This window comes from Eremothecium cymbalariae, chromosome 1 (assembly GCF_000235365.1).
Source record: "Eremothecium cymbalariae DBVPG#7215 chromosome 1, complete sequence".
Lineage (NCBI taxonomy): Eukaryota > Fungi > Ascomycota > Saccharomycetes > Saccharomycetales > Saccharomycetaceae > Eremothecium > Eremothecium cymbalariae.
The window spans coordinates 865,139-880,233 of NC_016449.1; the positions used below are offsets into that span (position 1 = coordinate 865,139).

The 15,095-nt window shown below is 41.0% G+C and overlaps 9 protein-coding genes across 9 annotated transcripts; 4 read left to right on the plus strand and 5 right to left on the minus strand.

Annotated features, from left to right (window-relative positions):
- Positions 1-487: 487 nt before the first annotated feature.
- Positions 488-1,033, minus strand: Ecym_1416 (uncharacterized protein; the record flags this gene model as incomplete). Its single annotated transcript, XM_003644413.1, has 1 exon — positions 488-1,033. One exon carries the CDS (start codon positions 1,031-1,033, stop codon positions 488-490), a length of 546 nt encoding a protein of 181 aa, XP_003644461.1.
- A 1,252-nt stretch (positions 1,034-2,285) lies between these two features.
- Ecym_1417 (uncharacterized protein) lies at positions 2,286-4,747 on the plus strand (the record flags this gene model as incomplete). Its single annotated transcript, XM_003644414.1, has 4 exons — positions 2,286-2,369; positions 2,465-2,653; positions 2,784-3,005; positions 3,119-4,747. 4 exons carry the CDS (start codon positions 2,286-2,288, stop codon positions 4,745-4,747), a joined length of 2,124 nt encoding a protein of 707 aa, XP_003644462.1.
- A 486-nt stretch (positions 4,748-5,233) lies between these two features.
- HOP2 (Hop2p) lies at positions 5,234-5,991 on the plus strand (the record flags this gene model as incomplete). The annotated part of the gene is made up of 2 exons (XM_003644415.1): positions 5,234-5,282; positions 5,369-5,991. The coding sequence occupies 2 exons, from the start codon at positions 5,234-5,236 to the stop codon at positions 5,989-5,991; spliced, it is 672 nt and encodes a 223-aa protein (XP_003644463.1).
- A 513-nt stretch (positions 5,992-6,504) lies between these two features.
- On the minus strand, positions 6,505-7,161 carry NAT2 (Nat2p; the record flags this gene model as incomplete). The annotated part of the gene is made up of 1 exon (XM_003644416.1): positions 6,505-7,161. The coding sequence occupies one exon, from the start codon at positions 7,159-7,161 to the stop codon at positions 6,505-6,507; it is 657 nt and encodes a 218-aa protein (XP_003644464.1).
- Positions 7,162-7,820: 659 nt separating this feature from the next.
- On the minus strand, positions 7,821-8,081 carry Ecym_1420 (uncharacterized protein; the record flags this gene model as incomplete). Its single annotated transcript, XM_003644417.1, has 1 exon — positions 7,821-8,081. The coding sequence occupies one exon, from the start codon at positions 8,079-8,081 to the stop codon at positions 7,821-7,823; it is 261 nt and encodes an 86-aa protein (XP_003644465.1).
- Positions 8,082-8,731: 650 nt separating this feature from the next.
- RPL24B (60S ribosomal protein eL24) lies at positions 8,732-9,193 on the minus strand (the record flags this gene model as incomplete). The annotated part of the gene is made up of 1 exon (XM_003644418.1): positions 8,732-9,193. The coding sequence occupies one exon, from the start codon at positions 9,191-9,193 to the stop codon at positions 8,732-8,734; it is 462 nt and encodes a 153-aa protein (XP_003644466.1).
- Positions 9,194-10,211: 1,018 nt separating this feature from the next.
- On the plus strand, positions 10,212-10,578 carry RPL30 (60S ribosomal protein eL30; the record flags this gene model as incomplete). The annotated part of the gene is made up of 2 exons (XM_003644419.1): positions 10,212-10,214; positions 10,264-10,578. The coding sequence occupies 2 exons, from the start codon at positions 10,212-10,214 to the stop codon at positions 10,576-10,578; spliced, it is 318 nt and encodes a 105-aa protein (XP_003644467.1).
- Positions 10,579-10,968: 390 nt separating this feature from the next.
- On the plus strand, positions 10,969-12,255 carry GPC1 (glycerophosphocholine acyltransferase; the record flags this gene model as incomplete). Its single annotated transcript, XM_003644420.1, has 1 exon — positions 10,969-12,255. The coding sequence occupies one exon, from the start codon at positions 10,969-10,971 to the stop codon at positions 12,253-12,255; it is 1,287 nt and encodes a 428-aa protein (XP_003644468.1).
- A 185-nt stretch (positions 12,256-12,440) lies between these two features.
- On the minus strand, positions 12,441-15,023 carry CCM1 (Ccm1p; the record flags this gene model as incomplete). Its single annotated transcript, XM_003644421.1, has 1 exon — positions 12,441-15,023. The coding sequence occupies one exon, from the start codon at positions 15,021-15,023 to the stop codon at positions 12,441-12,443; it is 2,583 nt and encodes an 860-aa protein (XP_003644469.1).
- Positions 15,024-15,095: the final 72 nt, after the last annotated feature.

Here is a 15,095-nt window from a genome sequence, read left to right on the forward strand (position 1 = left end):
AAATGGGAAGGTGTTCTGAGAAAGCCTCGAAGGGGGAGCATGCGAGGGGTGGTGAGTCGTATACCATTGTGTGCACTTGCGACGGGCGACACACAAGCCTAACCATATCACACATTCCCAGGGCCAAAAACGTGCTGCCACTACGTTCTGTTGCGGAAAGCTTGTGTGTCTTTTTCAGAGGTAGGATAGGATGGATCTTCAACCGGGCCTCAAAAAGGCCCGAAAATGCCTAGGATAGGGCATTGGAAGCGATCAGACAGCAGGAAGTGGTGTGTTTGAGTAATCAAAAATTGGTCCGCAGCAAGTGGCAGCAGAAACGGGGGAAGGGGGTTTGCCGTATAGAGAGCAATATATGCAATTTTAAGTTATCAATATCTAATAGGTATATGCATAGAGTTGCGATTAACTAATAGCTGTATGGAGGCTGTGGAGACGTTTCGATATTCCGATATTTTTACAACATTCATTCTTTTTGTAATGCGTTACTTCAATATTCGTGCTTCATCATTAGACCACATCCTATTGAATTGGTCGTGAAGGTTAGTCCAGAGACAATAGGAATCATATCGAGCATTCCTGAGCAAAGACCAAACAATTTGAATTTAGCAAAGTCCTCGTAGTAACCGACCCCTGGACGAAGTGAGTCACAATATTGCCAACCGGTGGTGGAAGACTCTAGGAACCCCACAGCGAACAAGCCTACGATGGGTATGAACGACGTTAAACATTTAATGACCGTCCAGCTGAAAAGTACAAAGAGTTTCCCGCCTGCCCAAGGCAAATCGTTTATCCAAAATCCTAGATGACCTAGATCCCGCGGATGTAAGGTATTATCGATGTATTGGTTGCTGGACACAGGGTGCATGAGAGGGGGGAAGTCTTCTAGCCTACTGATTTTCACTGCGAGACGCCGCTTCGTCGACATGCAACTATTCCGAAGCCATTGCATGGCCCAAAGGTTCACATGTAGAATGGAATGCAAAGTACCCACAATCGCCACACCAGGACCAAAAACAATACTAAATAAAACCATCACAGCTGGCCAAACAACCAGAAAATAGATAACTCCCGAAAGACAAAAGAATAATAGATACCACAAGAAGTTCTCAATAGCTATTGCAATATATCCCCGTTTGCTGAAAAATAAACTGATACCCTGCACAAAAATAAAAAAGAAGCATTATAGCGTTAGTATCGCTTTAACAATCAATCGTAACACCTGATACAGAAGAGAAACACTCCAAACCACCATCACCAACCCCTGGTCACCGTTTTGTTTTTTACAATGGATATCCAAATGCTTCCTTCATGTAAATCGTCTTTTTTTCTATCTTTCTAATTACACATACCTGCAACGGGTAGAAAAACCACATCACTCTGAAATCATTAAGATTAAAGGACATCACAATTAGCTGTAGCCTACAAATCGAATTCTTGTACTTGTTCTTCAAGAAACTCACTGTGTACTTCCAAACCGCACTAGATGCGCCAGAATCGCGGTTGCTACTGTACATGGGATCTGCAACATGCGTTATCCCTATAGTGTTCCCAGTCGTGATCATTGCAGTCTAATCTATCTCTGCGATTCCGCCTGTGTTGTTTAATTAACTTGCAACAACTGCTTTTATTTGGGGACTCTGGCAGGCTCCTTTTGGAGGGGACGAGAACGGAGTTCAAGGGATACCCGAAAACCAACTCGAAATCGTATAATCGGCAACTGACGACGATATCAAACGGCGCCGCCGGCGCCGTTTGATCCCTCCCCCCTGTCGTTTTAACGACGGGGGGGAGGGGGTGTAACAATCCATTTTGTCATTGTTTTCATTGTTGTTCGCTATCTTTTTAGGGAGATCTTTTTGACACAAAACCGTCGCGGCCACGTGACCTCCCTGGGGGTTGCGACGCCGGCGCTTATTAAAGAAAAGGCACATTACAAACTAATTAACATTAATAACTGGTGCCGGAGTAAACAGAAGGTTCTGAGGGAAACAAACCCAGAGCTCCAATGCATGCATGGGGCGGTTTAGTAGCTAGTTGTTATATATAGAATGCAGATGGAATGCAGAAGGCAGGATGTAGAGTATATATAGAGGGGGCGTTGGCATTGCAATCTTTATAATTGTGTTGTTTTGTGTGGTTGGTGCTCTAATAACAATCAAAGTCTCAGAGAACTTTTTTTCCATTTCTTTGGAGAGCTGCTATAATAATTGTTTAAGTTTTCTTACTACTACTTCTGCTAGTGCTGGTACTAGTTTCAACGAAGAACGAGAGGGACAGAGATATATATGATGATTAATTTATCGGTTTTGTTCAAGTTAGGACTAACGTTACAGTATGCTTTGGCATCTATTGCAGATGCGGAGACAAATGTATGTGTGTTTTCAAGGTGGTGGTAACAACAACCGCCTTGGCGGTTGTTGTTTATTTTTGTTTGGATACTAACGGCTGCATTTTGTTTTTTTAGAAGGATGCTGGTTTTGAAAAATCTTTGCATGATGGCGCTGGGGGAGTTGATGATGACGTTATTGTCATTGCCGCTGGTGAGGGTGGAGGTGCGCGGAGGGATCCGGTTGGTCCTTTGTATTTTGGCGCCGTTAAGGCTGTTGAACCTGTTTTTGCCGCTGATGTGGAACCGGCGACTATTCCGCCAAAGGTATGTGAATATTGGTGGGAAGAACCATGACCAGGGGTTGCTTTGGAAACAGGGGTTTTCTCTTTTTCTTTTCTCCTTTCTTTTCTGTGTGTTCCATCTGTTTTACTGACTAAGTTTCGATTCTTTGCAGATCAATTCTGATTTTGGAGGTTTGCTCCTTACTACTGAATCTGCTTTGCAAGGTACCCTTGTTGTTGTTAGTAGTGTGAGCGACCAGATTGTTACTCTATCGGACGCGCTACCGGCGTTTACAACGCCACCGTCTAGTGGAGACGTCCAAAGTACTACTGTTGGTTCTGATGGTTCAGCGAGCTCGTATGATTATGATGCGCCCCCTCCGTTTATTTCAAAGGTATGTAAAAAACCGTTTTTTGTTTTTGTTTGGAAACAATGGACCGGCATCGGGCCTGGAGGCAAGCAATAGTGATACTAACGTACAATTAAAATTATTTTTATTTTTAACAGACTAATTCTGAGTTTGACAATCCCCCCAGTCCTACGTCGACGGGCGACAGCAGTCCTACGTCGACGGGCAACAGCAGTCCTACTGTTACTGAGACGTCCACTTCTGCTGATCAGCCACATGAAGAGCCAACCAGTTCTGTTTCCGAGCCGCCCTTTGAGAAGCCAACTAGTAGTGTGGTTCCCGCGCCATCTGGTACGGGGACTACAACTGCACCTCCTGTGGCTTCTCCAACCACGTATATTGTGACTGTGACAGAGGCGACGTCTACAACGGTGGAATATTCTTGCGACGTGCCTAGCACTCATTGGGTCACCTCTGCTAGCGAATCGAGCATCGTGATTCCTCAGAGCACCACCACGTTTGCTTCGACATTTACTTTCACCACGTACGATGAGTCGGTGAGCAAGGACACTTTCGTGTACACTGAATACATCACCCACGACGTGCTTGTCCATCACAGTGGGCACGCTGGTTCTACTTCGACCTTGCCAACGACTGATCAGCCGCTGGCAACGGAAACGGCCACCGGTGCCATTTCCACATCTGTGGTCACTGATGTTTACACTGTGGTAACTACGGAGGTCTCAGATTCGTACTATGTCAGCACTACTGCATACTTGACTACCATTCTAAGTAGGCCATTGAGCACGACGACATTATATCCAACGGCGCACTACGATAACGTTTCCGACACCGTCACTGTCGCCATCTTTGAACCATGTTCTATTGAAACCGAAGTTAGGTCTGAAGTGACGGGTACGATCCAGACCACCAACACATACACGTTAACGGAGACAAGTTTGCACACGATTACACAGACCTACGAGCATACCACACCAAAAGTGACCGTCATTATTGGCTGTGAAGATGAATGCAAGGATTATTATACCACTTCTGTTGAAACGGTAGAGCATACGCAGATCTATGAGAGTACTTATTACGTGCCTGTTGTGTACGAATCTACAACCAGCTGGTGGGTAGAGCCAGGGCACGAAACTGAGACTAGCGCATATACCTTTGTCGCACCCGAGCAAACATGGGTCCCAGGTACATGTACTTCTGTCAGTTCCGGGTATCTCACATACACTACCACATTTGCTACGGCGGTACCATCCTCCTCTGAGGAGCCTGCTCCTGTTGTATCTCCAACACAACCGACATCAACTTCGGACTCAACGCCAACCTACATCCTAACCTCCGATACAAGCCTCGGTTCTGGAGGTTCATTGACCTCCGATGCGCCACCAAGCAGTATTCATGTTACCACCGTCAGCAGCACCGAAGAGGGTACTATTCTAGTCCCAATAACCTCTAAACCATCATTCTATCCAACTTTGAGCTCGTCTGCATTATTTGCAAATGCCAACCTGCCCTCGTGCCCAGTTAGTATGATGATTTCATGGCGTAGCACCACAGTCACAACTACACTCACAGTCACAGCGTCTGCTGCTACCGGGCTCGATAGCGTCCCCAGAGTTAAGCCTTACCATTCCATCAGCACCTATGACCCAAGTTCCGGAGCTTCTTCGCACCGCTTAATGAGGTCCACAGACAATGCTGGGCTGAGCTCCAACAATAAACTCCTCGCCAGCATGTTTGCTGTTTTGCTCATATTAATGGTCGTCTAATAGACCAATATATCCAGTCCTACGCAATCTATGCTATAGCTTCTATTGGCCTATAAAGGCACACCTAGATGGTTCCAAGCTGCGTATTTAAAAAGTTCGGCTATGTGGCTAGCCTTCCTCCTACATTGCATTAATATTATACCCGATACCCAGATTCTATATCACGTGGTTGGTGAATATATCACACACTGGAAATCCTTCGAATATCTAAAACGACTTCACTAATCAATCCCGAACCTGTGTTATTCATCAAACACTAATGATTACCGACACTAATTACAGGTGTACGCCAGATTTTCTCTACTATCATCTCCTGCTTTTATTTCATTACTTAATTTATTTTGAGCTAGCTACCTATACATATATATAGCCGCCGAAAGCTCCAAAAATTATCACGATGTGTACATTAAAAACGGCAAAGATCACATCAAGATCACCTCTATATGCAACATTAACTCAAATAACTAAAACCAACATATAGCTAGGATGCCTCCTAAAAAAGCCGAAAAAGTCCCACAATTAAAAGGAGCTGAGGGTATGTTTTATTTAAGAGGTTACTGTACATAAATTATGCAGATATTGGCAAGAGAATACTGACATGTTTACGCGTGCTTTGTTCAGCTGAAGACCTAATTGAAAATTATCTTGTGGAACAATATAGGCCATTTGCTGTGAATGATATCGTTCAAAACCTACATAATAAGGTTTCAAAAACAAACGCCACTAAGGCACTTGACGCTTTGGTCGCCCAGGACAGGATTATTTGTAAGTTATTTGGTAAAGCAGCCATTTATGTATGCAAAGAACAACCGTTGGTTATTCCGGATGGTGTTGAAGAAAAGGATATTACTATCGAAGCTGTTAACCAATTACGGGAAGAATGTGGTGCATTGAATAATGATGTTAATGAATGGCAGGGGCAACTTAACCAATGTATTAAGGACCCCAGCAATAAAGAACTTTTGGAACTCATTGCCCACCGAAAGCAAGAAATCCAGGAAACTAAAGAAAAGCTTGATAAGTTGGAGAAAGAATCTAAACCAGAAAATACGGAAATGGGTATGATACTGATGAAACATGACAAGGTTATTGACAAGGCCATCAAGCAACGAAGAAGAATTATGTTCGAAGCCGTATCTTTGGTGTCTATGGCCCAGGGCCTATCTAATCAAAAGGCTAAAGATGAATATTTGGTATGTGTAGTTGGACATTTTCATCTTTTTTGTTTACAAAGGGTTTACTAACTTCTAAATGCTACTATTAGGAATCTCTCGGATTTGAGCAGATCATGCCAATTCACTAATATCCTCACTAATAGAAACATGAATAAACTCTAGTATTTTTTAAAGCTATCTATTTGTGTCCTGTTTTACATTGACACGGAAGATTTAACTCACTGTTTGAACATGCATTGTGCTAGCTAATTCTGGTTAAAACAATATTTAAACAGACGGTTGAGCGTACTTATAGAAAGTTCTAGCAAGCCTCCGGTACACTCTTGCTTCCAATAACTGTACGACCAGCCATCAAGGCCATGATTTGCAAAAAGAAACCCTTTCGTCTGCTACTAGTGCTTATCTGAGACTATTTTACCATTTTTCGTAAGCTTAATAAAATAACAATAGCTGATTCCTGAATTGCAACAAACAAATGCAACTATAAGTGGATTTTATAAGGATAGTTAATATATACAGGACACAATTCATATAATATAGGACGTATTTACAGAAAGCCATCGAATCCATCGAGCCACTAGGCTAATGTTTAGGTGGGTGGTTTTTAGGGGCGGTAGTCCCTTTTATAAAATCGTCAGCACGTCCAGACTTGTTCATTAATTTACCAGTGCCATACAGTGGCTTAGACCGTTTGTTCATTTTACCCAAGTTAAAGCCCCACGACTGCAATAATCTTACTAAGCCAGGTGTTATTGCCGCAGTAATTGGAATTCTAATGAACGCCAATGATTTGTGAATTCCATAGGCAATTACAAACTCTGCCAGAACATTACTATTCTTCACCCGTTCTAAAATGCTCTGGTCCTTTTTAGAGTCATTTAACTTGTCAATTTCTCTTTGATTCATCTCTAATTCCAACTCTTCTCGTAGTTGCTGTTCATCTTTGCCAAATCCAGCAACATTCTTTAACCGGTTCAAGTACACCTTAATATTTACCTCACCCATCGAGTGCACTCCAAAGAAGCAGATAGGTAGATCTATTGCAGACAATGCTAAGTATACTCCAAGAGCGGACCAGCCATAAGTTTGCATAAGACCCTTTAAGCCAGTATTAGACTTGCTGCCAGCTCCGCGAGAACTATTCCCGATAGTATAGGCCCTGATTACACGAAAGTTTCTTCCAAAGCATAATCTTGATCCCAGATTGGGTATGAATGATCTATATCCTGTCCTAAACATCCTTAGAACTTTTTTGCCTCCGTTGGTTTTTGATGGGAAAAGAGATGTATAGAAAGGAACTCGGATTTTGAAAAATCATCATGTTTTCAAGGTGTCTTATAATATTGTCAGAATTTATAATAAAATATGTCATCTTTTAGAACATATACAATGTCCTGTTTATATGTAGACCGGAAATAGTTGTATGAATGCAGACATCTAAGTGGTCCATATTAAACAGCAATGACAATTGGTTATCAGCTTTTTATTACTATTAATGGGCATATATTTATAGAAGATACATAAAGATTTTGTTGCTATCTTCCTGCCGCACGTCCATTCACAACAACAGAGTATAAAACAGTAAGAGCAAGCCAATTAATATATACGCTCTCTAAACTAATGTATTATTAGTTATGTTTAAATTAAGAACCTATTTGGATATTAGCTTGTTTGAATTCATTTGAATATCTGTGGATATTTAGTTATGTTAGTCCATCAGCGAGAAGTTCAATAATTAAAAGGTCACAGCATGCCCTAAAGGGGGTAGGGGAGGCTAATAATTTACATAGGTTAGGTAGCCCCAGTATGTTTCCTTCTTTTTTTCAAAGGCCCCTTGGTGTATTGATCTAAACCCTAGTTCTTCCACGCCAAATCTAGTTTTGTTCGAATCCTAGACTCTACCAAACAGTTATTGTAGATGTGCTGGAATCGATGGTACTCTTACAGCTTTCGATATATGTGGTATACCTAAAGTAAGCGGTTACACCCACATATGAAGATTCATCTGAGGAATGGGTTGCAGTACGTGTTGAAAACGGTTTAGAATCTAGCGTACTGCCTGTGGGTATAGGTTCGCACGATATCGAAGCGGATACGACGACAGATTGGGCGCTTGAATAACATGAAAGGAAAAAGGCAACAATAATCAAAGCTCTCATTTTTTTAGTATTATCCTGAAGTCGTTATACCTTTGTTTTAAGGAGAGGCTTTTAATTTGTTTTCAAAATATAACAACTCACCCAATCCTAAGTTATAAACCAAGCACTTGGCATATGTACACGGGTATTTTATAGTTTTCATTAAACCTAAACTTAAGTACTAAGTGGTATCTAATAAAATGAGGTTTCAGCTCAAAACATTTTATGAGTTATCGATGACACCTATCAATATTACAATATTCTCTTTGTGCCTGGTATATTGTCAAAAGAACGTATAGTTCATAATATTACCACAGGGAACAGAAACAGATGAGCGTTTAAGATGCCATTTTGAAGTAGCTTTGTTATTTCCGGAAACGGAAATAACAATGAGATGAGAAACAAAACTACGTGAAAACAACAGCCTTGTAACAGGATGCATGGCTCTGAACAAAAGAGCACTGTTGCACCAAGATACCTTTTCACCGATAGGTTCCATACCAGGGGAACGAAAATCGGCAACGAAACATATCAGTACAATACAAATTAATTAATATTCTGAAAAATGATCAATTTCTATTAAGAAAGTATACAGAAAAACAACTAAATCGTGCGGTTATAATAAAAATATATATTCCTAGTAGTTAATATAGCGTCTCCCGTTCTACGCCTTAACGAGAAGTGGCAGCAACCTTTTGGAAGGCACCCTTAGCCTGTTGCTTAGAGACCTTTGAACCTTGGGCCAACTTTGCCTTTTCAGTCTTCCTGGCAGCCTTTTCAGCCTTCTTCTTCTCCTTGTCAGCCTTAGCCTTTTCGTCTCTCTTAGCCTTTCTAATTTCTGGCTTCACAGATCTTCTCTCCTTGATCAACTCCAAAGAAGCACCGACAATAGCTCTTTGGGCCTTGACAGTCTTTCTGGATCTCTTCTTGGCAACTTCTTCAGTGATACCCTTCTTGTGGTGTCTTCTGTACAACACAGTCCATGAGATTCTTCTTGGGTTCTTTCTTTGATGGAACAAAGAAGCAGACTTAGAGGAGTGGAACCTGAAAATCTTGGAGTCACCTCTGACAAACAGAGTACCTCTACCTGGGTAGATCTTAGCACCAGAAAAGGAGTCAATTTCGACCTTCATCGTTTACTGCAAAAAAATAATTTTGTTAGTAACTCTATTCTTCCATACACAGTAGATAGCGCAGCCTTGATCGTCGAGATGATAGCATAAATCGAAAAATTCAACTCCTTCTCACCATAAAAATAAAAATCATTACAACAATGCGTATAAATCAACTGCTTGAACTTTTTATACTATCATATCCACTCTCTCTATTCCATTATCTTCCATTATAACTAGGGAAACTATTGGTTTATAACCTTATCCACCAATCCCCCCGCCTACGCATACCATTTTCATCCTATTTTAATACACGCACACTATCCAAACGATCAAAGACTCTCAACTATATCCCATATTGCACCATACCTTTTCACTTACTTGTTTGACGTATAACTATAATGCACTGTAAAATAGACGGCTATCCTTTTTCAGCCTATAGGTAGGAGGTAGGTGCTTTGTGCGGATTCTTGAAAAACCACGCTTGCGCGGTCTCACGGCTTCCAGTCTACGGAAGGTAGGGCCTAGGCGGAGACCGCCCGGCGCGACCCCGCCCTAGGCAGAGACCCTCGCGGACGTTGGGCGCACATCCTAGGCAGAGGTATCTGGCCCTCGGCAAGCTTCCAAAAGACGCGCGTTTTGCATGAACCATTCTGGATGTATGGGCGTCAGCTCAGAACCGTCCGCAGGAAAAAGCAGTCACACAAAATAGCGTTATTTTCAGCGGTGTGGTTTTTCTTCCAGGATTTTTTCTGGAGACGAAACGCGCGGCACATCACATCTCTCCAGGCAGGCAGCCAGCTATCCTCATTCTCGGCCATATCTAATAGCTTTGGAACTAATAGGAACATGGTTTTGAATGATACGTTGTTGCTTTATATTTACATTTGTTTAAAACTACAACAAGACCGGAGTGTTTTATACATTTAATAGTTAGACATACACAGAGATGGTCAGTATTAGATGAACTTATTATTCGAGCAGTAATGTCGGTATCATTTGAGATATGAAGGAGGAGAGGGGGAATTATACCGGAACAATGGTGCTCTGTTTTTGGTTGCAAGTTTACTAACATTATTTTCGTTTCGCAGGCCCCAGTCAAGACTCAAGAAAACATCAACCAAAAGCTTGCCTTGGTTATCAAGTCTGGTAAGTACACCTTGGGTTACAAGTCCACCGTGAAGGCTTTGAGACAAGGTAAGGCCAAGTTGATCATCATTGCTGCCAACACCCCAGTCTTGAGAAAGTCTGAATTGGAATACTATGCGATGTTGTCCAAGACCAAGGTTTACTACTTCCAAGGTGGTAACAACGAATTGGGTACCGCCGTGGGTAAGTTGTTCAGAGTCGGTGTTTTGACCGTCTTGGATGCCGGTGACTCCGACATCTTAACCACCCTAGCTTAAGAAAGATAGGAAAGGGATCTGGTCAGCCCGTATAGATTAGTTTGCGTTTTGTTATGTGTATATATACTGCTACTGCTATCGTGTGTGTATCATCTCTTTATCGAATTTAAGTCACGTGTGACATTTCAGAGACTTTTCGGTCTGCACATTCAAACCTTGCACCCCGGAAGGAAGCTACCGGGATTTCATGAGAATGTTTTGTTTATATCGGGAAGTGATTTCGGAGGATTTTATGAACTGGAGAGAGCTCCAATAAGCTCAAGGTTGCGCAAGAACAAACTACCTTTCGGTAAACATGTTGTAATGTACAATAAGTCATATATGGTTTAAATTTGTTGTGTTGTATATACATAAGAGGGTGTTGCAGAATAACTGTGAAACTTGCTTAGTATGGTAGTTCAAAATAGTGAGGTTCCAGATGATAACAAGGATTCCTGGAAGACGACAGTGGCTGATTTCATCGAGGTTCTTGATCCCAGTGCTTCAACGGTACAATCTTTCACGCAGCCATCCGCACATTTCTTTAAGCAGAAGATCCAGAATGGGAAGTTTAACTGGAATTTTGAGAAAATAAAGGATTCGGCGGGGGATTTGACTCCCCAGCTTGAGTTGTTCAGACGGAAGACGATACAAAGGGTTCAGGCGATGGATAAGCCGTTGCAGTCGATATTTTTCCACAACAGTTCTGTTCTCGACAAATCTTTTTATACGTTTACGCTTTTTAATATATTTGCTGTGGGGTTGATTTTGGGGCGGTTTCCTGAGTGGTTTCATGTGTACTATACTGTGATGCTTTTGGTGTTAATGCCTGTTCGTTTCTATACTTACTACAAGACAAATAACCATTATTTTCTAGCGGACCTTTGCTACTTTGTCAATGGGATGTGTTTAATCTATATTTGGGTGCTTCCTCATTCTGTGCACCTATACCAGACGTGTTTTGCATTTACGTTTGGGACTCTTTCATTTGCTGTTATCACATGGAGAAACTCGATAGTGGTTCATTCGTTGGATAGAATTACCTCCTGCTTCATCCATATTATGCCTCCGGTGACGATGTATGCAATAACCCATCTTCTGGGGGAGGATCTGAAGGCAGTGCGTTTTCCTGCGGCTTCACAACATGGCTCTCCTGCTTGGACCCTCAAAACCAATGTTTTTTATACTTCGATATATTATTTGATTTGGCAATCCTCATACCACTATTTTATTACCTTACGTAAGAAGGAGAAGATACGGCTAGGGAAAAGGATGACTAGTTTTGAATATTTGACTACACACAAATTTAAAGATCTTCGGTTTGTGAAACTGCCATCTCCTTGGCCAATGATATTATATACTTTGTTCCAATATCTTTATCAGCTCGGATCGATGATCCTATGTGTCGTTTGGTTCAAACATCGAATTGCTGCTGGTATGTTTTTGCTGTTCATTTTCTTGTGTGCTGGACGGAATGGCGCTAGTTACTACATCGATTATTACGGTAAGAGGTTTGAGAAAGAGCTGAATATGTTACGGATGCAAGTGGACTCATTAACACAGCAGGTGAACGAAAAGAGTTCTAGTAGCGGAATGTCCACATCGGCTTACCTAGACAGCCAAATGTCCAGCGTATCTTCCAGCATTAGTGATGAATTGCTTTGGGAAATGAAACTCTCGGATGATGAAGATTCATAAAAGTCAGTTATAATCGATCTAACCCTTTTGGGCGTCATGATTGATGACAGAGTCATTATTTAACTATACAGTATTTCATTGAGTGTTGGGGTGTCTCTTTCTATATTCGGACTATTTTTCTTCCGGTAGTATGTATGTATATATATGGATAAAAATCACACATTTCAACAAAGTTCTTGGGTACTTCATAAACTTAGCTCCCGGATATCATCTTGTAACTTTTGAATCTTAGTCTTTTCATTTACAACGCTTAATAGCCGTTCGCATGTATGAAAATCTTCAATTCTTTGTAACTCTTTATGCAGAGGTTTTACCATAGAATATGTCCACTTGATGTATCTTTTTGAAGCCAAGATGATGCTGAATGCATCCGTAAGCATTTTTTGTGAAACAAAGAAACTTACAATTAATTGGGCAAAAATCCTGTCTTTCTCCTTCTGTTCAGACTCCTCCAAAGAGCGAAAGGCATCAGTTTTGCGGAATTTGCCTCTTTGGTTCCATGTTGTGGTGGCTAATTCTACATTTCCGAACTTTGTTGCAGCCTTCATAATCAATTCATAGATTGCGTTGGATGATACAATTTTGTGCTTCATGGATGATATAAATCTTGAGGCATTATCCAGTTCTACCTTTTGGGTAGCAATCTGTTTTTGATTATCAGAGTAGGATTTCTTGGTAAATTCGGGCTCAATGACCTTAACAGAGCTGTACAATTTTGATAATATCTCCTCTAATTCATGCTGGTGGTAAGTGAATTCTTTTAATCGTAATAAAAATTCAGTGTAATCACCTAATCTTAGTGGAATAGTTAAGTATGATACTAATGCAATTGAGTTTAAAACCCGATGATTCACTAATGAATCCTTCATTGTAGCCACTTCATGTAAGGTTTTGAATTTGAATTCATCGTAGCTATTACATTCTTGGACAAAGGATTCCAATTTTTCCCGCGTTTGTTCAATAGGTGAAGCTCTGAGATTTTGATCCCCACCAAATTCTAAATTGAAATGCCATAATGCGCGAGACTCCAATAATATTTGTCTTTCATTAGTTAACTCTTGTACGGGTAGCATGGGAATATTGACGTTAATTCCTTGATCCTTATCATATCTCCCCATATAATCAACACTGAAAATAATGTTGCGTCTGAGTTTAGCACCTGCATCATAACCTGCTAACAATGGCAATTTCGTGGTACTGTATCTAGAATATGACATTAAAAGGTAATTGAACATCTCTGGGTTTAAAGATTGCCTCCAAATAGTTTTATAAGTCAACGAGCCCTTGTTCCATACTTGAGCCATTGCAAGATTTTTCTTGAACTTGAATGTGGTATACTTGTAATATAGTGCTCTAGTAAATCCAACATCTCCATCATAAGCAGCAAGGGCCATCATCGAGGAGAAAACATAATGTGCAGTAGAATCATCAAGTGCTTCCTGGTCAAGCTTCCAATGTTTTTCTATTTCATGGATATATTTCCAACCCATTAATCTTAGAGATTCAGCCTTACCTTCACTGACAATGGAGTCGGCAGAACAAGCAGCCAGAGTTTTTGCCAGGTATGCAAAAGTCTGGATATCTGGTGCTACCTTCAAATCTGTCATTTCGTTATACAGGTCTATGGCTTTCGCGTAGTTTTTTTCTCTGTTACAAAGACGTAGCATAGTGTTGTATGTTCTTGTATCTGGCCTGTGTTCCAATGATAAGAATTTCATAGCACCAAAGGCATCCCATACCTGTTGGCTTTGATCACAGATTAGATAGAATTGAAGAATAGTATTGTAGTTTTTCCGATCAGGTTGTATTCCATATGTGTTTTTGAATTTGGTCAAGAAAAATTCCATATCTTTAAAAGATTTTAACTTCATAGCGAACTTAAGACAACTGTGCATTATTTTATTATCCATTTGAAATTTATTTTCGGACTCATTTGAATCGTAAACCTCCAAGAGTTGTCTCATCTTATTGATCACGGCTGTGTTGTATGCGCTAGTGCCAGGCTTTAAAAGACTTAACTGTGAAAACAAGAAGCCGTAAAAACTTGCAGAAGATGTAATACCATCGCCCAAACTCTCAGTAAGCATCTCCTCCACCTGTTTGATGCTTTCAAATGACAAGCCTGACACATCATGAAATAAAGTTTGCTTGATTTCACCAGTGGATAGCCCTTTAAGCCGTTTTTCTGATCTGTACAGCGCATCTACAATTGCATTCCAATCTCTATGTCGCTTATCAGCAAGTGCCTTCACAATCAAGTTGTCGTCATTAATTCTGCAAACTACTGCACTGGGTAGAATATTATCTAACTCCTTTGAAGCTGTCATAATCAAACCAGAGAGAGATGGACTCTTAACGGGTATCTGCTTTGTATCCCCAACCGTTCCAGCTCCGCTTAACCCCTCAAAAATTAAACCAGCATCCTTTTCAATCTCAGAGCCATTATCGTCTTCTGACACACCTTCTTCGATCATTGTCTCTTGTAACTTCTTTAGCTCATCGGCTTTTTGTATCTGCTGTTGTAAAGTCTTCGTAAATTCTCGTAATTGCTTAATCTTAAATTTCCAGTGAGCCTCGTCACCTTTGGAAAAATCGAACCCAAGTGACACTTCATTCAAATCAGTTATGGGTTTCTTGTTCAAATTTGGTCTCCTGATCTTCCGTCGAGGTCGCCTTTTCGTGGTCATCGAAGAGGGCATCGCAACAAATCTCTTTATGACAGGCGAGATTGAAGAGCTTCTTCGAGATACATCATTCATTAATAGCATCAGGTCTTGTTGAATAGTCCTCCAGCCCTGCTCAACGACCCCCAGGTTAGTAATTCTACCTCCCTTTGTCAA